Below are 25,628 nucleotides of genomic sequence, written 5' to 3' on the forward strand. Positions count from 1 at the left end.
TTGTTTTGCTTTATGCTTTCTGACCTGTAGTTACTATTTGAAAGAAATTATTTTTAAAAATGTTAGCTCTCATTAGCACTTTTCTAAAAGACCGCCATTTCTTGGAGGGGAAGAAAGCAAAAGAAAACATGTTTAAGCAATATTTTATAAAGTCTAAGGCTTTTAGAAGATTGTTTCCAAGATTTGTGGTTTCTCAGACTTCAAATTTATCAATCAGCAATTTCAGAGAAAAAAACTCTGTATCCTGCTGTTGTATTGTTACATATTTAGGAAGTAGTTCTTTTGTTGTACTAATCATTGTTAGAAACTTAGGATGTAAAATCCATAAAGTTCTAAAATTCTCAATCTCTTAATAGCTCTTCCTGCTGCTGATGCTTTCAGTGATTACCATGTGGGCTGTTGGATACATACTGGACTTCAATTCAGATTCTTGGCTTTTAAAAGGATGTCTTCTATTAACATTGTTTTTTCTGACATCTTTGTTTCCAAGGTGTGTATATTAGTTTTTGCAAGGCTGGTTATTGCATTTCTATTTGATTACTTATTTCTATTGTCGATTAGCTAGAATCATAGGTTTTTATTGAGCTGTGAATGTTACTTACTACATAGAGACTTCTTCAGGGGTGGTGGGAGGGAAGGGCTTTGGTAGCATATGTTTTAGCTAAAAGCAAATTGGTCAACCCAGTAATTTGATTGAACTGGCAATTGATGGAAAATAAAGATCCTTAGCTCACTTTTTGAATTGTTGATTTTGGTAAATAATGAGAAGATTTTTGTGACTGTTTTGCATTGTGAAGCATTTTTGCCCATTATTCAGAAATGTTTTTTCCTTAATCTAAACTTATTTTAAGCTTGTTATTTTTGCTCTTAATGCTTTATAGTTGAAACAACCTAATTAAATTTTAGGAAATTATAAAATAGTAGCTGCATATGGTTCTATTTTTAGGAAAATATTATACATGATTATATATAGTCATGGTTAAGAGTCAGGTTGCCTGGGTTCAAGTCAGGCTTTACCACACGGCAGTCTGACGTTAAGTTGCTTTACCTCTCTGTGCCTCACTTTGTTCATCTATAAAATGTGGATAATTGTGACAATGCCTGCTTCATGGTTAATGCATTTACAATGGTTGGAACCATGGCTGACACACATTACTCAATAATCATGCCACACCCCAATCTCTTCTCACTTCCATTTTTCAGTAAAATGGCATCCAGTTCCCTGTGTGAATGATGAGTGCCATCCTTGGATTACTTTCATCTTCGATTCTTCCCTTCCCACATCCAGTTAATCACCAAGTCCTTCCTGCTCTTTGTCCAGTCAGTCTGCTCTCTCCGTCTCCATGCTGGCACCCTAGACCAAGGTTCCTAACTGGTCTCCTTACTTCAGCTATTATCCCTTTATAGTTCATCTCCACTTAGCAATCAGCACGGTCTTTTAAAAAGGCAAATAAATCAGTTTCTGTCTTTTCTCCCTGCTTAAAGCCCTCTGGTTCCTTTTCTGTGTCTTCAAAATAAAATCCAAACTCCTTGCCCGTGACGTATTATGTGATTTGATCTCCCCTCTGATTTCATCTCTTTCCTCTCTTCCCTTCTCTGCTCTTCTACCTTCTTTCTATTTCTAGAACACATTGAGGTCATGCTGCCCCCCCCCCCCCCCCCCCCGCCAAGCCTTGGCTCTTGCTTCTGTCTTTGTCTGAAGTGTTTCAATACCATATTGTTGTTGTATAGCAGGAGACATAACCATTCAGGCCTCAGGTCCAGTGTCACCTCCTTAGGCCGTCTCCAACTAACCCTCTGCATCACCCTGTTTGATTTCCTTCATAGCACTTAATCACCATTTCCTGGAGTGTTAAGGCCCCTATAAGCAGGAAACTTGTTTCTCTTGTTCAATATTTTCATTTACTGAATGAAAGAAAAATGTAATGATGATGACCCATAGAAAAGGATCTAAAAGGAAATACAGTATTGCTCTCTTCAGGGTGTGGTGTTCAGTATTCCTATGCCCTTTGTTGCTTGCCAGCATTTTCTGGAATAAGCATGAGCTGCTTAAGTCATGAGAAAAAACAAAGTGTTAGAAGAATCTTATTCTTGGTCACTCAAGAGACACTCAGACAGTCGGCTGGAAATTAATTAGAATATAAATGTAAAGTAAAAACTTATTTTTCTGAAAAATAACAAAATGCCTAAAATTGTCTGCTATTCAGAAAACTTGTAACATAGAGATATTTATTCATTTTCCACTACTTAGATTGACTCAGTTGCCAAAGGAAATTTTAAGCCAGATCCCCAGGAGTCTCAGTCATCACTTTGGGGTTTTTGCTTTTGCTTTTTCAAAGGGCTGGCAGTATCTCCTCACCCAGGATAGGAACATTAGAGGTTTTGTTTTCTACTAGAAACCAACATTATACGAAAATTCTATGAAACTTTTGTTTTTGCTGACAGTGAGTCGAGGGCTTCATATGCTAGGCTTGGCATATGGACACAGTTCAAATGGGAGACAAATGCATATGGCAACTTTATCCATACTGCTTTTATTTCTCTCATACCCTTCTGTAGAGACCCAGTTTCATGGAGCTAGGCAGCTGCAGACTTCTATTATTTAGGCTCCAGGGGCAGTTGCTTATTGATCCAGGCTGCCTTGTGATGCCAGTTAGAAGTAGACAGGTCGTGGTAGCAGATGCTTACAAATAGGTAGTTCGCTGCACTACTTAATTAAGTCAAACATTTGTGCTGCAAAATCTCAAACAGGTAATGCTGTGGAGGTTACATGGGCTCCATTTGGCCTACTCTGGCAACATTGTATGTGCCTGAAGTTTAGGATCTTTAGTTTTTCTGAAATATTTTATCTTAACTATGCTTATGATCTTGATAGCTCTTAAAAAATCCTTTTCCTACCTGTCATCAACATTGTTTTTTCCTGGTATAAATTTTAAAACAGATCCAGGTAAACTCTGTTCATGCATGGATTTACTATACTGAGTATTTAACATGAAAGACAGATTTTTTTTCTTTTGAAACTCCAATAGTAACATTTGAGTAAGTGATATGTAGCCTTCCACGTTGCTTGTTACCCAAGTGAGGGGGTTAGCGTTCTGACGACAGGTGCCACTTTTAGCCTTTATAGATCATTTTGTGTCACCTGTCTGCTTCTCAAGCTGGTTTTGGGATGAAACTGCTTAAGGTTGTGTGCATCTGTTTTGTTTTTAAAAATATGCTACTAACCTCTGGAAGGAAGCGTGTTAAATGTGAGGTGAATCTCCCAAGTATTTACAATTTTTGTATTTTGGAATATTTGAAAACATGGTATGCCAAAAAGAGAAATACACACATGATACGTCTCAATAGAACTAAAGATTCATTGCAGATAAAAAGTTATGGGGAATAAAATAATGTAGAAGTTAGTTATAAGAACTGGAACGTGCATCTCCGCTTTACTTTTCTCTTGGAAAATGGGGCAAGGTGGCGACGAACTCTCGGTTACCATGTGGAAAGTGGCACACAGGAAGCGCTTGGTACTGGAAGCTGTTGCTGCTGCCATTACTTAAGGGGATTGTCATTATTACTGTTATTATTTAAGGGGACTTAGAACTAAAATTAATATGGACCGTACTTGTTTTCACTAGTATCATATGTTTATCCTTTTTTCTTTCAGGTTCTTGGTCGGGTATAAGAGCCTCGTATACTTACCAGCGGTCTTCCTGCTAAGTTCCATTTTTTGGATATTTGTGACTTGGTTCATCTTATTCTTTCCTCATATCCTTCAAGCTGAAATTTAAACGCGTATCTCATTTGCCTTTAAACAATAGTAATGCCAGTGTTAGAAATTTAGGAATTAGAATAGAAGAGATCCAGGGAATGCAACTCCTATTTGTATTCATTTTAATTATTCTGGTTGACAATGTTTAGTGTTGAAAATCTTCTCAGTTCCGGAAATAATCTCAGAGCACACCATGGAAGCGGTAGGGGTCTAGTATTTATTACTCCCAGGAAAGAAACAGTAGGATGAATTATTATTTTACTCGGACCCATAAACATTTGTTGTACTGCCTTGAGATACTCTCTTCAAGGTCAAATGGTTCTTTTAACTTGGTCGGCAGTTACTAAATCTTCTGGGTACCAAGATGGCCTGTATGGAAGGGGTATTCGGGGAAACATGTCCTCCTCAGCAGTCAGTGAAGTGTTGCTCTCTACAGTGGTGATTCTCACTCCACAGTAAAAGCACTTTTACATTGCCACCCAAAACGTATGTGAAACAGAAAATTGACACTCCTGATGTGTGCTTTTACTCTGAAATTTTGTTATTTTATCCTATTCTATTTCCCTTTTTAAAAATGCTGGTCACAGCCCACTTAATTCTTTCATGGCCAACTAACGGATGGCAGCCCATGGTTTCAAACAAAAAAAAACTCCTCTAAGAAATAGGTTTATCACTTGAGGAGCCAGGCTCAGGCCAAGACCAGCTTACGGGTGTATTGTGCTCTTAGGGTCGACCAAGCCTAGTCACACAGAAGTGGGGATAGGGCATACTTCTTGGTTTACAGCTATTTATATCTCCCATTAAGAGGGAGGCATTTTGTCTGATTTTTATCTTCCCACCTCTTTCCAGGTTTCTCTCTCCCCTTGCAGAGACTCTAGGAAGCCATTATAACCTTGCTTTCTTTATAGGGTAGGGGAAGAAGGAATGTGGTGGATAGAAATGTACCCGTAAACATGCTCCTTTAACTTGTGTTATGTCTCTTTCTGGTAATGGTACTTTTGAAAAGAAAGAATGGTGTTTGTGGGAGAGATGCATATACTCAATTCAGGAATATTTTTTTCAAGGGAATCAATGTAAAGTGAGAGAGGCAGATGAGTTCTCAGAGTGCATACATTTCATTTCATCATAGCATGTTTATACTTCAGTGATGCTTTTTGTTTCTGAGCATTATCTCTAATATTTTTCAGATTCCTTTAATGTAAATGAATGGTGCAGCATACCATGGAGTTCATTTGACTTTTATCAAAGATGTTACTACATACAGCCTTTGTCTCATGATTACTGATTTGGGGGCAGCTTTTTAAGCACTAGCCTTATGACCACTGCTTAATGAAGGCTTGGATGATACTGTGTGATATAAAAATACTTTATAAGTAATCATGAGTGTATAAAACAACAGCACAATATATACCCAAAATCACTTGGAAAAATCCCAAGGCTGGTAAATTCTGGGATAATTGACATGATCCTAAGGGATGGCTGGTATTTTTGTTTACCAACCCATGTGGCAGTGGAGTAAACACACTTTTAAAATTGTGTTTCTTGATGAATTTTTAAGATTTGAGCAATTCACATTATTTCGCTTTTTGCACAAAAAGTGAGATACTGTTTATATTGAATTATTTCAACTTTGCAGAAGTAATATCAACAAGAATGTAACTCCACTGTAGTTTGAGAGCCTCAACTACAGAACTTAGTATTCAGGTGAGTTTCATTACAAGCAGCTCACCATTTGTGAAGATGCCATTAGTCAGAAGAATTGATTTCCAAAGCTAGACAGATTCTTACGATGTCAGAGTTGACAGGATGGGATATTTTCCTTGCACAAACAGCAGAAAGCCCTTTGACCCACGCACCCATATGAACCTGCTGCTGGTGAGTGCATGCCAGTCAGTAGGTGGCATACTTCTGCCGTCAGATCAGTGTTTTGAGAGCTGAATGTTAAATGCTGTTTGAACTGCTCTGGGTATGAATTGAGGTGCTACCCTGTAAAGACCCATCCTGAGTATATAGACTAATCTTATCTCAGGTTGCCAAGTCTGGATCGTGTGGGAGCTTTCCCTCCCCACAGCCCATTATGGGAAGAGTGTCTGGGGCGCTGCGGAAAGAGTACCATCTTTGGAATCAGAAAGAATGAGTTTGAGTTTGGTTCTTTTTCTGACTCGTCACGTACCATTGGGCACATTATTTAATTTCTCTGAGTCTCAGTTTTGCTATTAAAAAAAGTTCATGGGATGGCTGCAAGGATTATTATGCTATGATGTCTGTAAAATGCTGGCCCCATTGCATAATAGGCATTTTCTAAATAATACCTATTTCATTATTAATTACTCTTATGAATAAAATCTGTGTGGAAGGCTGCATGCTGAAGTTAAGTTTAAGGGAAACTCTAGGTTGGTTCCTCAGAAGATCACTTCCTTTTGGTGCCTTTTATATGTTCAGCATTAATGTATTTGGCTTTTCTGAGGCAGGATCAAATGGAAAAGATAGGACCTTACTGATGCGTTTGGAGGTAAGATTAAGACTCAGAAATGGTGACACACAGAGCGTTACGTCTGTGCTTCTGGCTTGTTGCGGAGGGAGTGACCCAGCCTCGGTTCAGGTGTAAGAGTAAGAGCTTTGACTAAAAGCCTCTTGTAGGGAGTGACCTAGCTGCCATGGAAGCCGCTGTATTCTCCAGTAGTAGTACAAGGATGTGAGTGTCCCTGTAAAGGACAACAGCAGTTGCACTGTCCCTGGCACTGGTCAGGACAACCCTGAAGTGTGTTTGCTCTGTTTTGAATTCTGTTCTTGTGAGAGAGACCTAGACAAACAGGAGCATAAGCAGAACATGACCAGGAGGCTGTACTGCATAAGGAACAAGGTTGCTGCCTATCCTGGAGGTGTGAGCACTGCCCTCCACTGTCACGTGTTCCGAAGTTTATCATTCGGAAGCCAGTGCATTGTATGGAATGGGGCAGCTATAGTGTAGATGTTTAGTGTAGAGCTACAGGATCTATGGAATGAAAAACAGTCCCAAGTTACAGAAAGGCAAATTTCAGTTCCATATTGAGAGACTTTTTTTTTTTTAAAGATTTTATTTATTTATTTGACAGAGAGAGACATAGTGAGAGCAGGAACATAAGCAGGGGGAGTGGGAGAGGGAGAAGCAGGCTTCCCGTGGAGCAGGGAGCCCGATATGGGACTCGATCCCAGGACCCTGGGATCATGACCTGAGCCGAAGGCAGATGCTTAACGACTGAGCCACCCAGGCGCCCAAAGACTTTTTAACTGCAAAGAGTCACAAGGTAACTGGGGAGGCTGAGGTGTGTATAAGGTCTAAGTACCACAGAACAGGCATCTTTAGTTTCAGGGAAGGGAAAGAATTCTTCTCTGTAGGCAATCAAGAAAGACCTTCAAGGGGAAGTAGAATATGTTAGGTCTTGAAGGCAGTTAGGGCTTGGACATCTTCAAAGTGTACTTCCAGAAGTAGATGGGGGCAGTGGGGAGCATTTGAGGTTAATGAACCACACAAAGCAAGGGCATGGAAGCAAGGAACATTTGGCTTTTATGTGAGAAGATAGAATGCATTCATTTTACTTGGAGAGAGAGAGGCTCCAGTGAGTTCTCCTGGGATTTGTTTTGAAAGTTATTTAGAACAGGAGCCCGGAGTTGGGTCAGCTCAGTATGCTGAATCATATGATTCAGCTGAATGTATTTTTGAGGATGTGTCATGTGTGTTGATCAAGATTCTTTGGGAAAAGGAGGGTGGAGCAAGATGGCAGAGGAGTAGGAAACCTGGATTTCATCTCCTCTCAGGAATTCAGCAGGATAGGGATCAAACCATTCTGAACACCTACAAACTCAACAGGAGATCAAAGAAAAGAAGAGCAACAACTCTCTGAACAGAAAAGCGACCACTTTCTGGAAGGTAGGACGTGCGGAGAAGTGAATCAGAGGCGATATTCAGGAGGATAGACGGTGGGGGAGGGGCCTCCGTCGGCCACTTCTGGCAAGTGATAGAGCTGCGGAGCACAAAATCGGAACATTTAAAAGTCTGCTCCGCTGAGGGACGTCACTCCGGTGGCTAAGTGGGGGGTGGAACCCTCACGGGACAGTGTGGTCTCAGAACCCTTGGGGTCACAGAAAGACCGGGGGTGCCTGAGTGTGGCAGAGCTCCCAGGTAACGGAGCAGGGAAGCCGGCTGCAGAGACGAAGCCCAGGCGCGGGCTCTCAGCTCGGGGTTGCCATAAATCGTGATCTGTGGCACAGTCCGGCCACTGCTCCTCCAGCAGGGACCCAACAAGCGGCAGATCCGGGGAGACTCCCCTTCTTCCCCAGGAGGAGCAGCGCAGGAGCTCACTGCAGGGATCTGCTGGGTTTGGAGACTCCACCCGGGGTCGGGTGCCAGAGATAGAAATGCGCGGTCACAGGCCAGGTGAGCACGGAGTGTGGCCGGAGACCGGGGAGCCAGGAGTGACTGACTGCTTTTCTCTGGGAGCTCACTGAGGAGCGGGACCCCGAGTTCTCGGCTCCTCTGGGGTGGAGATTGGGAGGCCACCATTTTCACTCTCCGCCTCCAAAGCTGTACGGAAAGCTTGCAGGGAACAGAAGCTCCTGAGAGCAAACCTGAGCAGATTACTTAGCTGGGAGGGGGCAAGGGCGGGGCAGTTACGCCTCCGGCAAAGACATCTGGGAACCACGGCAACAGGCCCCTCCCCCAGAAGATCAGCGAGAACAGCCAGCCAAGACCAAGTTTACCGATCAATGAGAACGGCAGAACTCCCGCGCTAGGGGAATACTACACATAGAATTCATGGCTTTTTTACCATGATTCTTTAGTCTTTCAAAGTTATTTATTTATTTTTAACTGTCTTTTTTTCTTTTTTTTTTTTGAATTTTTCTTTTTCCCTTTTTCAACCAACATCTTATCAATCCCTTTTTTAAAAAAACACTTTTATTTTTCATTTTTAGAGTCATATTCTATCCCTTCATAGTAGTTACCCGTATTTTTGGCATATATATATAAGTTGTTCTCTCTTTAAAATTTTGAGATAGTTTCTTCTAACAGATCAAAATATACCCTAAATCTCTAGTATATGTTTTTTTTCTACTCCCTTGCCTGATCACATTCTCTCCCTTTTTTTTCTTTTTTCTTTTTTCTTTTTTTAAATCCTCTTCTTTCTTTTTTCAAACAACTTATCAATTCCTTTTATAAAATTTTTTATAATTTGCATCTTTACAGTCATATTCCAGCCCTTCATCATATCAACCCTTATTTTTGTACATATATAAGTTTTTCTTTCTTTAAAATTTTGGGAGGCACTTTCTTTTAACAGACCAAAATACACCCAAAATCTAGTGTGTGGCACTAGATTTTGATATTGATATTTAAAAGTCTGGTATTTAAAAGTCTGCTCTGCTAAGGGATGTCACTCCGGTAGCTAAGCGGGGCATGGAACCCTCACGGGACAGTGCCACGGATCATGGTTTATGGCAAGATACCAGCCTGATCATATTTGATCACATTCTGGTTTTTTTGTTGTTTTGTTTTGTTCTGTTTTTGTTTGTTTTTATCTTTATCTTTTTCTTTTTCTTTTTTCTCTCTTTCCCTTTCTTTTCCCACTGTTTCAGGTCTTTTCTGATTTGTTTAGAGTATATTTTCTGGGGACGTTGTTACTCTGCTAGCATTTTGTTCTCTCATTAATCTATTCTCCTCTGCACAAAATGACAAGATGGAAAAAATCACCTCAACAAAAAGAACAAGAGGTAGTACCAACTGCCAGGGACCTACTCAATACGGACATTAGTACGATGTCAGATCTAGAGTTCAGAATCATCACTTTAAAGATACTAGCTGGGCTTGAGAAAAGCATGGAAGTTATTAGAGAAACCCTTTCTGGAGAAGTAAAAGAACTAAAATCTAACCAAGTTGAAATCAAAAAGGCTATTAATGAGGTGCAATCAAATATGGGGGCACTAACTGCTAGGATAAATGAGGCAGAAGAGAGAATCAGTGATATAGAAGACCAAATGATGGAAAATAAAGAAGCTGAGAAAAAGAGAGATAAACAACTACTGGATCACGAGGGCAGAATTTGAGAGATAAGCGATACCATAAGACGAAACAACATTAGAATAATTGGGATCCCAGTAGAAGAAGAAAGAGAGAGGGGGGCAGAAGGTATAATGGAGCAAATTATAGCAGAGAACTTCCCTAGTTTGGGGAATGAAACAGGCATCAAAATCCAGGAAGCACAGAGAACCCCTCTCAAAATCAATAAAAATAGGTCAACACCCCTTGTGAGTCTCATAGACAAAGAGAAAATCCTGAAAGCAGCTTGGGAGAAGAGATATGTAACCTACAATGGTAGAAACATTAGATTGGCAACAGACCTATCCACAGAGACCTGGCAGGCCAGAAAGGACTGGCAGGATATATTCAGAGCACTAAATGAGAAAAATATGCAGCCAAGAATACTATATCCAGCTAGGCTGTCATTGAAAATTGAAGGAGAGATAAAAAGCTTCCAGGACAAACAAAAACTAAAGGAATTTGCAAACACAAAACATAGCCCTACAGGAAATCTTGAAAGGGGTCCTCTAAGCAAAGAGAGACCTTAAAAGCAATATAGACCAGAAAGGAACACAGACAATATACAGTAGCAGTCACCTTACAGGCAATACAATGGCACTAAATTCCTATCTTTCAATAGTTACCCTGAATGTAAATGGGCTAAATGCCCCAATCAAAAGACACAGGGTATCAGATTGGATTAAAAAACAAGACCCATCGATATGCTGTCTGCAAGAGACTCATTTTAGACCCAAAGACACCCCCAGATCGAAAGTGAGGGGGTGGAAAACCATTTACCATGCTAATGGACACCAAAAGAAAGCTGGGGTGGCAATCCTTATATCAGACAAATTAGATTTTAAACCAAAGACTGTAATAAGAGATGAGGAAGGACACTATGTCCTACTTAAAGGGTCTATCCAACAAGAAGATCTAACAATTGTAAATATCTATGCTCCTAACATGGGAGCAGCCAGTTATATAAGGCAATTAATAACAAAAGCAAAGAAACACATCGACAACAATACAATAATAGTGGGGGACTTTAACACCCCCTTCACTGAAATGGACAGATCATCTAAGCAAAAGATCAACAAGGAAATAAAGACTTTAAATGACAACACTGGACCAAATGACTTCACAGACATATTCAGAACATTCCATCCCAAAGCAACGGAATACACATTCTTCTCTAGTGCCCATGGAACATTCTCCAGAATAGATCACATCCTAGGTCATAAATCAGGTCTCAACTGGTACCAAAAGATTGGCATCATTCCCTGCCTATTTTCAGACCACAATGCTTTGAAACTAGAACTCAGTCACAAGAGGAAAGTTGGAAAGAACTCAAATACATGGAGGCTAAAGAGCATCCTACTGAAGAATGAATGGGTCAACCAGGAAATTAAAGAAGAATTTAAAAAATTCATAGAAGCCAGTGAAAATGAAAACACAACTATTCAAAATCTTTGGGATGCAGCAAAGGCAGTCCTAAGAGGAAAGTATATAGCAATACAAGCCTTTCTCAAGAAACAAGAAAGGTCTCAAGTACACAACCTAACCCTCCACCTAAAGGAGCTGGAGAAAGAACAGCAAATAAAGCCTAAACCCAGCAGGAGAAGAGAAATAATAAAGATCAGAGCAGAAATCAATGAAATAGAAACTAAAAGAACAGTAGAACAGATCAATAAAACTAGGAGCTGCTTCTTTGAAAGAATTAACAAGATTGATAAACCCCTGGCCAGACTTATTAAAAGAAAAGAGAAATGACCCAAATCAACAAAATCATGAATGAAAGAGGAGAGATCACAACCAACACCAAAGAAATACAAACAATTATAAGAACATATTATGAGCAACTCTATGCCAGCAAATTAGATAACCTGGAAGAAATGGATGCATTCCTAGAGATGTATCAACTACCAAAACTGAACCAGGAAGAAATAGAAAACCTGAACAGACCTCTAACCACTAAGGAAATTGAAGCAGTCATCAAAAATCTCCCAAAAAACAAAAGCCCAGGGCCAGATGGCTTCCCAGGGGAATTGTACCAAACATTTAAAGAAGAATTAATACCTATTCTTCTGAAACTGTTCCAAAATAGAAATGGAAGGAAAACTTCCAAACTCATTTTATGAGGCCAGCATTACCTTGATCCCAAAACCAGACAAAGACCCCATCAAAAAGGAGAATTAAAGGGGCGCCTGAGTGGCTCAGTCGGTTAAGCGTCTGCCTTCAGCTCAGGTCATGATCCCAGGGTGCTGGGATCAAGCCCCGCATTGGGCTCACTGCTCAGCGGAGAGCCTGCTTCTCCCTCTCCCTCTGCCTGCCACTCTATCTGTGCTCTCTCTCTATCTCTCTGTCAAATAAATAAATAAAATCTTAAAAAAAAAAAAAAGAATTACAGACCAATATCCCTGATGAAGATGGATGCAAAAATTCTCACCAAAATACTAGCCAGTAGGATCCAACAGTACATTAAAAGGATTATTCACCACGACCAAGTGGGATTTATCCCTGGGCTGCAAGGTTGGTTCAACATCCACAAATCAATGTGATACAATACATTAACAAAAGAAAGAACAAGAATCATATGATCCTCTCAATAGATGCAGAAAAAGCCTTTGACAAAGTACAGCATCCTTTCTTGATCAAAACTCTTCAGAGTATAGGCATAGAGGGTACATACCTCGATATCATAAAAGCCATCTATGAAAAACCTACAGCGAATATCATTCTCAATGGGGAAAAACAGAGCTTTCCCCCTAAGGTCAGGAACACGGCAGGGATGTCCACTATCACCACTGCTATTCAACATAGTATTGGAAGTCCTAGCCACAGCAATCAGACAACAAAAAGAAATAAAAGGCATCCAAATCAGCAAATAAGAAGTCAAACTCTCACTTTTTGCAGATGATATGATACTTTATGTGGAAAACCCCAAAGACTCCACCCCAAAACTGCTAGAACTCATACAGGAATTCAGTAAAGTGGCAGGATATAAAATCAATGCACAGAAGTCAGTGGCATTCCTATACACCAACAACAAGACAGAAGAAAGAGAAATTAAGGAGTCAATCCCATTTACAATTGCACCCAAAACCATAAGATACCTAGGAATAAATCTAACCAAAGAGGCAAAGGATCTGTACTCAGAAAATTATAAAATACTCATGAAAGAAATTGAGGAAGACACAAAGAAATGGAAAAACGTTCCATGCTCATGGATTGGAAGAACAAATATTGTGAAGATGTCAGTGCTACCTAGAGCAATCTACACATTCAATGCAATGCCCATCAAAATACCATCCACTTTTTTCAAAGAAATGGAACAAATCATCCTAAAATTCGTATGGAACCAGAAAAGACCCCGCATAGCCAGAGGAATGTTGAAAAAGAAAAGCAAAGCTGGCGGCATCACAATTCCAGACTTCAAGCTCTATTATAAAGCTGTCATCATCAAGACAGTATGGTACTGGCACAAAAACAGGCACATAGATCAATGGAACAGAATAGAGAGCCCAGAAATGGACCCTCAACTCTATGGTCAACTCATCTTGGACAAAGCAGGAAAGAATGTCCAATGGAAAAAAGACAGTCTCTTCAAGAAATGGTGTTGGGAAAATTGGATAGCCACATGCAGAAGAATGAAACTGGACCATTTCCTTACACCACACACAAAAATAGACTCCAAATGGTTGAAAGACCTCAGTGAGAGACAGGAATCCATCAAAATCTTAAAGGAGAACACAGGCAGCAACCTCTTCGACCTCAGCTGAAGCAACTTCTTCCTAGAAACATCGCCAAAGGCAAGGGAAGCAAGGGCAAAAATGAACTATTGGGACTTCATCAAGATAAAAAGCTTTTGCAAAGCAAAGGAAACAGTCAACAAAACCAAGACAACGGACAGAATGGGAGAAGATATTTGCAAATGACATATCAGATAAAGGGCTAGTATCCAAAATCTATAAAGAACTCATCAAACTCAACACCCAAAGAACAAAGAATCCAATCAAGAAATGGGCAGAAGACATGAACAGACATTTTTCCAAAGAAGACATCCAAATGGCCAACAGACACATGAAAAAGTGCTCAACATCGCTCGGCATCAGGGAAATCCAAATCAAAACCTCAGTGAGATACCACCTCACACCAGTCAGAATGGCTAAAATTAACAAGTCAGGAAATGACAGATGTTGGCGAGGATGCGGAGAAAGGGGAACCCTCCTACACTGTTGGTGGGAATGCAAGCTGGTGCAGCCACTCTGGAAAACAGTATGGAGGTTCCTCAAAAAGTTGAAAATAGAGCTACCATATGATCCAGCAATTGCACTACTGGGTATTTACCCCAAAGATACAAAAGTAGGGATCCGAAAGGGTACGTGCACCCCGATGTTTATAGCAGCAATGTCCACAATAGCCAAACTGTGGAAAGAGCCAAGATGTCCATCGACAGATGAATGGATAAAGAAGAAGTGGTATATATATATACAATGGAATATTATGCAGCCATCAAAAGGAATGAGATCTTGCCATTTGCAATGACATGGATGGAACTGGAGGGTATTATGTTGAGCGAAATAAGTCAAACAGAGAAAGACATGTATCATATGACCTCACTGATATGAGGAATTCTTAATCGCAGGAAACAAACTGAGGGTTGCTGGAGTGGGGGGTGGGGTGGGAGGGAGGGGGTGACTGGGTCATAGACAGTGGGGAGGGTATGTGCTTTGGTAAGCGCTGTGAATTGTGCAAGACTGTTGAATCTCAGATCTGTACCTCTGAAACAAATAATGCAATATATGTTAAGAAGAAAAAAAAAAGGAGAAGGTAGCAGGAGGGGAAGAATGAAGGGGGGGAAATCGGAGGGGTAGACGAACCATGAGAGACGATGGACTCTGAGGAGCAAACTGGGGGTTCTGGAGGGGAGGGGGGTGGGAGGATGGGTTAGCCTGGTGATGGGTATTGAGGAGGGCATGTTCTGCATGGAGCACTGGGTGTTATGCACAAACAATGAGTCATGGAACACTACATCTAAAACTAATGATGTAATGTATGGGGATTAACATAAGAATAAAAAAATTAAAAAAAAAAGATTCTATGGGAAGAAAGCAGGATGTGTTACTTTAAAGGTCTTGACTTACGTACTCTATAATAGTGTTCTTAATTCATTCTAAGTAAGCTTTATTTGTTGGAATTCCATTTCACACAACTCTTCTAGATCCTCTTTTTTTTTTTTTTTTTTAAAGATTTGACAGAGAGAGAGACAGTGAGAGAGGGAACACAAGCAGGGGGAGTGGAAGAGGGAGAAGCAGGCTTCCTGCAGAGCAGGGAGCCCGATGTGGGGCTCGATCCCAGGACCCTGGGATCATGACCTGAGCCTAAGGCAGACGCTTAACGACTGAGCCACCCAGGCGCCCCGATCCTATCTCTTTCTTAAAGCCAGGCCCTTCTGCAGACAAACTGATAAATTTAACCAGCAAGGTTTGCTCCTGCCTACCTGAACCAGATGTTCTGGTTGCTGCTGGTGGTTTTTGTGGGTTGGAACAGTGCTTCTTGAACTGTAATGTGCATGTGGATCCCCTCAGGATCTTGTTAAAATCCAGGGTCTGATCTGGGGTGAGGTCTGAAGTTCTGCCTTTCTAACAAGCTCCCAGGTAAAGCCATTGCTGTGGGTCCATGGACCACACTTTAAATAGCAAGGGTTTAGAGGCTATTTATGGCCATCTTTTCCACTCCAGAGTTTGGCACAAGACAGCTTGAGGGGCGCCTTGGGGGCTCAGTTGGTTAAGCATCTGCCTTCAGCTCAGGTCATGATCTCAGGGTCCTGGGATCGAGCTCCACGTCAGGCTCCCTGCTCACCCGGGAGTCTGTTTCTCCCTCTCCCTCTCCCCTCCACCCCCCACCCCACTCATGCTCACTCACTTTTTCTCTCTCCCCTTAAATAAATAAATAAAATCTCAAAAAAAAAAAAAAGCTTGATAATACCTTGGAAGGCAGATAAAGTTACTGTGTCAATATTGATTTAAATTGGGCAAGGAGAATTGGTTTACTACTGGTGTATTGGCTTATTACTTAGTGCACCTTCATTTATCTTTCCCTAGAGCAAAATTTTACTTTTCATACAAAGAATTTATATCATTTCAAAATGGGTAATGTTTATCCTTGAAATACTTTTTATCTTGTGTCTGTAATATGTTCCTTTCCCAAAATAGTATTTGATTTGTAATTACTTTGCAAAGAGAGCAATTTTTTTGTGTATTTCTAAATTAATACAGCCTAATACATGACAAGAATTTGTTATTAAACTTTCCATTAGGAAATTTTTGCAAGCATTTATCTAATATATAAAGAAATATTTTCAGTTGGAATCTCTGAATCAAGTGGTTTGTTTCTTTGAATGATTTTTTAAAAATGATCAATAAATATTCTTTTCGATGCTTACAGGAGAGCCATAGTTACATCATGAGAGGTTAATTTATTTGGATCTGGAATGTTTTTCAGTCGTCAGGATGTTCCTCATACATTGCAACTATTCCTATCAATATTTCATGAGTTTTAACTAATCGGGAAGGATTAATTATTAGCAACTATGAGCAAATTCCTGTAGGATTAGAACATAGGATGGGGCCAGGTTTGGTGGCAGGGATATGTATACATAACAGAAAGTGAGGATAGAATGCAGAGAGATTCTCAGGCACCAATGATGAAATTTGCTTAGGTCATAATTATACCGTTCTTAGTGGAAGTTGATACATTCCTTAACGTGGCTCTCACATCTAGCAGGCACCCCTTTCTATTTTGCTTTCCTTCTCAGCATAATAGGCTTCCTCTACTTTTTCTACAAGACTTGGGCAACAGATCCAGGCTTCACCAAAGTTTCTGAAGAAGAAAGGAAAACGGTGAGCTTTCTTTATAATGTTACTTTTTTTTTTTTTTTTTTTTTAATAAGGAGGTCATAGCAATGTTGGTGTTTGTCATGGCTGGATCTCTTGTGTCTGGTACGTAATAGATGCAACATACATCAACAAAGTTGAGATTTCTCCACTGTCATGCTTTCGTTTATTTATATAAAAATTTTCAAAAATATTTTTATTTTCTCTTAAGGTCATACCCACCAAGACTTTTTCAAATGTAATTTCTGTTAGCAAACATGATCTCGATTTCTTTATAGTAACACTGAGATAATGATCATTTAGCTTAAGTTCCCCCAATTTAATACATGGAGAGTAAGCAGGCAGGGGCAAGGGAGGAGTCCTTATTGACAAGAGATGCCCTCCTCTTCCTCAGATGCGAAGCTGTCAGTTGCCATGCATGGCTTCCTTCGCTTGTGAATGTTTAGAAGTCAGGGAGAGTATGAATGTCTTTGTTACTTCTAGCCAGTGTTCTTGAAAGACAAGCCCATGGTGCTTATAACTATCAGTTCTGGTGTCTACTGATGGGTTTTGTTGTTGTTGTTGTTGTTTTTATGAGTGTATATGTGTGTATGTATTTTTCTCTAGCAGATTATAACTGGGAGATGCTAGCCATTCAAAGGAGAGAAGAGGAGGTGTAATTTTTGTGCATTCTAATTTATTGGCTGTGGTTGAAAATGCAGCTTTGAAAAGTCAACATTATTTTCGGGTACAGGATGATTTGGTGGCAAGTATTCCACATTGCTTCTCTGGCTACCTGAGTTTGGAGAGAGAGCTGTGAGAATGGTATATAACCATGCATTATACATTCCCTAGTAAAATGTAATCATAAGGTCAAATTTCATGCCTTTCAGAATATCATCACCCTTGCAGAGACTGGCTGTCTGGACTTCAGAACATTTTGTACATCCTGTCTTGTGAGTCTTTTTTTTCCCGTAGTAAGAAAGCAAATTCTTGGGGCGCCTGGGTGGCTCAGTTGGTTAAGCGACTGCCTTCGGCTCAGGTCATGATCCTGGAGTCCCTGGATCGAGTCCTGCATAGGGCTCCCTGCTCGGCGGGGAGTCTGCTTCTCCCTCTGACCCTCCCCCCTCTCATGTGCTTTCTCTCTCTCATTCTCTCTGTCTCAAATAAATAAATAAAATCTTTAAAAAAAAAAAAGAAAGCAAATTCTTGGTAACATTTCTCATGTAAGCCTTTGTTAAATCTTCATGGTATATTTGTACACCTTCGTTTTTACCAGGTTCTAATTTTGTATTACTGTCAGAATAGTTTTCTGCCTTGAGCGTATGAGGGAATGATGTTTATAGTTTCTTGAAGTTGCCCGTGGTTAAATCTCTGAATGATCCGTAGTGTGTTTTGATTGCTTTTTCCCGCCGTGAAGCACGTATTAGAACTAACTTCAAGTCAGAGGCTCACAATGACCCTAGAAACCACCTAGTGAAACCTCTCATTTTGCAGTTGAGGAATCAAGGCCTAGAGGGAGGAAGTAACTTTCCTCAAATTATTGGCAGAGCCAGAAATGTAACTTGGGTTTCCTTTTTCCTTTTTCTTAATCCAGTGCTCAATTCTGCCGCCTGCTACTGCCTCACTTCCCCTTGGTCAGTGTGACTGGGATCTGGAAGTCAAATCCCTTTTAGTGATGGCCTAATCAAAATAGATATTTGGAAGTAGATATTAATAAGGCATTCCAGAGCCTCTGTGTGAACTGATGATCTATTTAGGATTATTTGTGCCCATGTCTTTATGACTTAGGAGTAAGATTTTGCTTGTGATTTGTTACCACTTTAAGACGCTGATTTTTGCTCAGACCTGTCTTATTGCCCATTAGATAAGGAAGCCGTTAAGGTCACTGCACTGCCACGTGTGTAACTCCTGTGTCGCTCGATATGATCAGCATTGTCTGTGGACTGGACGGTGCATAGGTGAGAGATTGAATTTTTTTAGTTAACACTATGAAGTTAAGCATATATTTAGCTATGTGTGTGATTCATAGAAAAAATGAAAGGGCATCTAAGGGGTCCATTTTATAGCTCTTCCTTATCTGAGAATCCTTTTCACGGTTTAACACTTCTGGAAAACTGTCCATGTTGATAATAATGAATGTGATTTGTATAGTATTTTAGAGTTTATAAAGCATTTTTGAATATAGTATCCTATTTGATCATCAGGGCACACCTTTGAGTTTGGTATTACTATCTCCATTTTAGAGGTGAAAAAATATAAAAGGTAAATTATTTGCTTGAGGTTATTTTAGTAATACCACTCTTCTATACCAAATTACCAGGTTCTTACCATGTTTTGTGACTTGTCTCTCTCATTTACTTCTCCACTTGCCTCCTTCAAAGCTCAGGTAGGAGCCAGAACCAGAGATGATGGGGAGTAGTCCTTGTCCTGGTCTATAGCCCTGAGTTTCCTCTGAGCGGTCACTGTAAAAACCAGGGGTATATTATGAGGAACTGCAGAGGAACTATGGTCATTTGTCTTCGGCAGAGGAAATGCTTTTAAAATCTTGAACAAAAGGCTGCTTCACAGTCGTGTTTCTTTGGTGCATTTTGATGTTCTCTGCTATTCCTAGAGAATAGGTGAAGAGGTAATTCTTAGGGCCCCAAGCTTCATGGACCCCATCCCACTGTAAAGATGGGATGGTTAGCATTATAGCAGGCTGAAAAAGCAACAGTAATGAGTCCATATCTATTTGCTGCTCTTCAGATTCATTTTCTCTATTCCCCTGATCAAGTGGATCCTTGATGTTCCAAAATTGTACTTCTTAAACTCGCTACATGGAAGGAAGAGATAGGGTATGGTTTGCCCAAAGTCCTGCCTTCTCACCTTCCTCCAGCGCAGTTATAGGCCATCCTAGAGCTGCATGTGTCTAGTAAATCTTGTTCTGTCCAAAAATGATGTCTTTTAGGTAAGCAACAAATAAATATTAGTTCAGCTAACATGGACAATTGACCATGATATCAGAGCTGTTTGGTTTTGGTGTGGTGGTATTTAAAGGCAAAGCATAAGCTTATTTTTTACTTTGGTGAAGGCTTTTGACAGGATAGGGGTGAATAAGGTCTTGATCTGGAAAATCATTGTAAGAAAGTATTAAATATGTTTTTTTCTTTTTGATGTAGGTTTTGGCAACCATCGCTATTACATATTCTTCTTATTTTTCCTTTCCATCGTTTGTGATTGGATTATATATGAATCTTTCATCTGTAAGTATAAATTTTTCTTACAGTAAGCTCATGAACCCATACCCACATGCACTTTTCTTGGTAAATTCTTGTATATCACATTCTGCCTGGGTGACGGCAGAAATGAAACGGCTGCCTCTAAGACTCAGCATTGGGAAGCTGCAAGAAATGCTCAAAGAGATTAGTTGTTAGCACTTGGCAAGAGATTGTACCTCACCTAAAGTGACCTTGATGAATTTGAGAAGTGGTCAATAATACAAATTCATTTAAGGCAGAGTGTAGATTTATCACCTAGTGAAGTGAGGAAAAATTAGCTGCTCAGGAACAAAACTAGGGAAGTAAGAAGTAAAAAAAAATAGGAAAAAGAACAGGTTGGCCATGGAGAGGTTAAGGGTGGGAGGAAGTGATCACAGGAGAGAAGGAACAAAAGCCTGAACGTCCATGCTATTTGATAAATGTTGTCACAGGACTAATGGGACAACTAGTAGTCTTTGAAAGTTTGGAAGTAATGTCTTAGAAGAAAACCTTAGACCATTTATTCTGCATCCCTGAGAAGGGAAAATAACTTCTCAGTAGCAGTGTGAACAGGCATGTAGGGGGCTCACGTAGGGAGTGACATCCAGCTGTTCCAAGGTGATTGACCAAGAAGAACAGGGTTTACATTGAAGCAAGAAGGATTTGGGTTAGCTCTTAACAATTGCATGGCTATGCTTCGCAAACCTAACTGGGAAAACGTATAGCGCTTGTAGTTTATTTTGGCCTTAACTGTTTATTTCTTGCTTATTTTGAAGGCTTTGGGAGAATCTGGCCTCACTACGAATCTGTTTCCACCCACCCTCCTGTTATATACATGCTCAGGTCTTAGATTTTGCCAGTAGCACACTAGTTTATATCCTGAGCTAAAATGTGGAATGATTCAGGAAGATGTTAGGAATGTTTTTTTCTACTTTATTTTCTTTTTCCCTTAGCATCCTAAGTACCACCCCCCCTGCCTTCCCCGGCCCCCAGCTTTCTTTAGTTTAAATTTTGTTTAGTTTTTGAAAAATAAATCTTCCTACTCTGTCCCTAAGCCTCCCAGTTCCCCTCCCCAGAAACATCCAGTATTACAAGTTTTGGTTTGTTTGGGGTTTCATTTTTAAAGATGCTTAATATCTATGTGAACTGGTTTCTTTTTTGCCCTGCCATAGGCATGGAGAGGGCTTCAGTTACCTTGTCAGCCCCTTTCTTGTCTGACACCTTGGGTGTCTATGATCAGTAGGGAATGCTTTTGTAAGCTCAATGTGACCGTCACTATCTCAAATGGATCTAATAGTCAGAAGGTTGAGATCCCTGATCTCCTTTCTTGTCAAAGGCCATCAGTAATCCTGAGCATTGGAATTCAAAAACCTCTTAAATTATGTCCTGTGGTGTAAGAAATAAAAGATTTCTTGACAGTTCTGTTGAAAGAACTGCCCTTTTAAGGCCTAACAATAAAACATATTCCTGGAAAACCTTTTTAAGCCAGCCCATGGACCAACTTGTCCCTTGGACTTGATACTAAGGGAGAGGAGCCAGATTTTACACCACTCTTGTCTCTCCTGCTTCTCTCTTCACTAAAAATAGTCACCTTTGTTTGGTGTCCATGTCCAGCAGAAGACTGTATTGATAAGGACAGAAGTAATTTTCCATCGCTTCCATTCTTCCCAAGTTGCTTTCTTATTACATGGATTGATTCTTCCCTCTTCTTTGTCTTTATTCTCTGGCTCTGATCCAGTTTTTATATTTTGTTTCTTAGGAATGGTCCCACTTTATATTCACTTGCAACCCTGTAGACTAGCTGAACGCATTTGGTTACTTTTATCCCATTTGTATTCCGACAGTATTTCTTTACACTAAATGGGGACATTGTGTCATTTATCATTACCTCACAGATGGAAAAAGTGAACTCGTGCTTCATTTTTCTAAGGAGGTCTCACTGTCATCCCACCCTCGTGGTTTCCCAGGGACATTCCTGTTGCTGGAGCCCTGATGGGCGCACGCCTCACTTGTGAGTCAGTGACAGCTACTTCTGGCTCTGTGTAGCGTCCATCCGTTTCATCTTCTGTGAGGTCTGCTTGCAGGGTGGACACTCAAAGTGTCAGCCTCCTACAGGTTACAGGGAGAAAGATTTTAGATCGTTGTTAGAACATTATAACTGTCAGAGCTATCTAAAGAGGAAAAGGATCGGCTTGGAACAGTAGGAGTCCCCTGTCATTAGCCAATGACAGGAATGTATTATTAGCACATATGAAAGTTTTATATTGCATAAGATAATGTATGTGGCCATTTGTTACCATATCTTTGACACTAAGTCTGAAATCAGTCCTATGAAAATTTCAGTTTGAGGTCATGCTGTATTATCAAAAAAGTTCCCAGAAGAGAGCAGTAGAAATATATAAGCTGGAAGAAAGTAGATATTCTTTCCCATGCAGCAGCTGTTTCTTCTACCTTCTGTTGGGAATTATATTCTTTTTTTGTCATGTCAGGTGCATGGGATGCATCTTTTTCTGCTGTCCTAACGAGAAGCTCTAAAGAGAGCGTAATTTGCCTTAACTTGTTGCCTTGATTACTACTCTGTGATGATTGTCCTTAGAATGCTTCTGACATATAGTCATGACAGATGGTTAGGAACCAAAGGAGACTTAAAAAGGGGGGAAAATAGATTTTTTTTTTTAAGATTTTTTATTTATTTATTTGAGAGAGAGAATGAGAGACAGAGAGCATGAGAGGGAGGAGGGTCAGAGGGCAAAGCAGACTCCCTGCTGAGCAGGGAGCCCGATGCGGGACTCGATCCTGGGACTCCAGGATCATGACCTGAGCCGAAGGCAGTCGCTTAACCAACTGAGCCACCGAGGCGCCCGGAAAAATAGATTTTTAAGACTAAAACGGACAAACAGGTGATAGTAGTCAGGGACTAATGTTCTTTCTGTCCTAGGAGTTCTTTTTTTTTTTTTTTTTTTAAGATTTTATTTATTTATTTGAGAGAGAGAGAGTGAGAGAGAGCAAGCACATGAGAGGGGGGAGGGTCAGAGGGAGAAGCAAACTCCCCACCGAGCAGGGAGCCCGATGCGGGACTCGATCCAGGGACTCCAGGATCATGACCTGAGCCGAAGGCAGTCGCTTAACCGACTGAGCCACCCAGGCGCCCTCTGTCCTAGGAGTTCTTAAGTGCTGCTTTGGGAAGATGTCTGAAGCTACTTGTCAAATTGTCAGAGGCATTAATGAAACCTCAAGGTGCATATTTACAGAGTTCTTACTTCAAAAATAATTTGCCCTTTATAAACGGTCATGGTACTACAAAAGTCATTGGCTTCACAAAACCTTGAAGATTTGTTCCCTTGTTCCTGCTCTACCTACCTGCATTCTCCTTACTGCTACTCTTAGCTGCATGGCTTAGGGGGTCACGAAGGCCATAGTGAAGTCCTCTCTTTTCCTAGGGTGTCGCTCTCATGATTCCCTTATCTGAACTTTCTCTCTCTGAGAGATAAATCATGGTGCCATTGCAGAAATACACCCAATAACCACGTGTGCTGTTAGGTCATGTTCCAATGGTATCTGGGTGCTTACAGGATTTCTTGTGCCTACAGCAGTGGCCTGTTGATCTGAACCCTTAATAAGAGTTTATTCAGTGCTATAACAGGCTCATCTCTTGCTGTGTATCCTGGATAAGATAAAGGGTTTTCTAAGCAGATATTTATTAAATACAGCTATTCTCCATTATCAAGTCCTTGAACGGTTAACCTTGGGCCAGTTTATTTTATGCTGAATAGGATGGTTTTAGTGGTGGTCTTACGGACCTTTTTTGCTTTTATTCCTTTACTGCCAACCACCAATGCAATGCTATCATAGCCTTCACGAGCCTGAAGTACCATTTTTTTCTTTTTTAGTACCATTTTTTCCATCTTTGTTAGTTAAGCTGGCATTTGGAAGATAAATTCTTTTTTTTTTTTTTTAAAGATTTTATTTATTTATTTGAGAGAGAGAATGAGAGAGAGAGAGCATGAGAGGGGGGAGGGTCAGAGGGAGAAGCAGACTCCCCGCCGAGCAGGGAGCCCGATGCGGGACTCCATCCTGGGACTCCAGGATCATGACCTGAGCCGAAGGCAGTTGCTTAACCAACTGAGCCACCCAGGCGCCCTGGAAGATAAATTCTTAAAGTTGGGTTCTAGTCTGTGTTACCATGTCTTACTTTCTCTTCTGCCTGAATAGAAGAGCAATGATTTTATCTTCTTGAAGAATGATCACTAGTTTGTTGCCTTTTTAAATAATGAGTTCCTTTTTTTGTGAATTCACAGATTGGTCAAATCATTGTGCCACAACATTCAGAGAAGATGGACTATGGACCTACCTCAATCAGATTGTGGCCTGTTCCCCTTGGGTTTTATATATCTTCATGCTAGCAGCTTTCCATTTCTCTTGGTCCACATTTTTATTATTAAATCAACTCTTTCAGGTATTTATTTCTCTTCTTATAATGCCTTTGAGTAAAATTTCCAGTAGCCTGTAACAAGGTAGAAAGACTTGACTTTTAAATCAGAAGGCTTTCGGGTCTTAGTTCCACCTGTCGATTACTCTCTTGGTATAGGCATGTCAGTTGACTCTTGAATTTCAGTTTCCTTGTCTGTAATATGGAGTTGATAATGCTACGCTCACAGGATTGTGTAAAGGTTGGAATAATAAGTTGTTATCTTGTGCCTAGGAATGATCTAATCTGACCTTTTTATTTTACGGATAGAGTTACAGAGAGGTGAATTGAATTGCTCAGGATCACTCAGTGAGTAGTGAAATCAGAACTAGAAACTTAGGTCTTCTGACAGCCTATTCAAAGGCTTTTTTCATCATACAATTAAGTCATAAGGTGTGTGAAAACATGATATAAAATATAAAAAGCATTGTGAGATGCTTTTAAAGACATTTGTGAGATGATTATCTTCCCTCATTTTTTCCAACCCTGTTTATATCCCGTTTATTATGCAGTGCTTAAGTGGATAGAAGGGGGGAAGAAATGCAAGATCCATCACCAACCAGTGGATGTGGTAATTACACTTCCAGAGAAGATCACGGCCATTAGAGAGTTCACGCTCGAGGGCAGTAGCCACATTCAGCTTCCTATGAAGCTCTGTCCTTTTCCTGCTGCCTGCCTTCCTCTATGAGCGTAACCTAATTCTTGTTGCTATGGCCTGCCCTCGTGGAATGGACAGCCGTGATCAGTCTGAGCCAATTACTGTAAGACCTCAGATAATTAGAGCATTACCCATCGAAAGCAAAATGCATTCCACTTTTACAGGGAAGTAACCAATTCTACAATAATAATAATAATAATAATAATAATAATAAAGAAATAAAGACAGACAAAGGAAAAAACGCTAAGGAAAGGAATGAAGCTGGTAACACTGAACCAAGGCCTCTGAATGTTCATCTTCATCTCCTGCCCCTTTGGTATCTACAGACTCAGGCACAAAGAATGAATATTAGCATCACTGATTGTTAATATCTTATAATACCTAATATTTATATATGCTTTACATAATCCAAAGCACTTTCCTATCTATTTGCTGACAAACAGTTAAGGTATAGACTGTGCCAAAGCAGTGTCTCCATTTTATAGACGAGAAAACTAAGCCTATGAGAGGTCGAGTGCCTTGTTTTGGCCATGTGGCTGGTGAGAGGTGGAATTAGAAGTAGAACCGAAGATT

The 25,628-nt window shown here is 40.3% G+C and overlaps 1 protein-coding gene across 4 annotated transcripts in view; it reads left to right on the top strand.

Annotated features, from left to right (window-relative positions):
• Positions 1-25,628, top strand: part of ZDHHC13 (zinc finger DHHC-type palmitoyltransferase 13) — a 57,991-nt gene that overhangs the window by 26,101 nt on the left and 6,262 nt on the right. For all 4 annotated transcript variants that reach the window (XM_035012433.1, XM_035012435.1, XM_035012436.1 and 1 more), the window contains 7 exons: positions 357-490; positions 3,656-3,756; positions 16,593-16,717; positions 17,584-17,646; positions 18,558-18,651; positions 19,852-19,935; positions 24,228-24,385. In XM_035012433.1, coding sequence (XP_034868324.1) covers positions 357-490; positions 3,656-3,756; positions 16,593-16,717; positions 17,584-17,646; positions 18,558-18,651; positions 19,852-19,935; positions 24,228-24,385 — 759 coding nt within the window. The remainder of the gene's footprint in view (positions 1-356; positions 491-3,655; positions 3,757-16,592; positions 16,718-17,583; positions 17,647-18,557; positions 18,652-19,851; positions 19,936-24,227; positions 24,386-25,628) is intronic.

Source organism: Mirounga leonina, unplaced genomic scaffold (genome assembly GCF_011800145.1).
Source record: "Mirounga leonina isolate KUSES-001 unplaced genomic scaffold, KU_Mleo_1.0 Mir_166, whole genome shotgun sequence".
In the NCBI taxonomy this organism is placed as follows: domain Eukaryota; kingdom Metazoa; phylum Chordata; class Mammalia; order Carnivora; family Phocidae; genus Mirounga; species Mirounga leonina.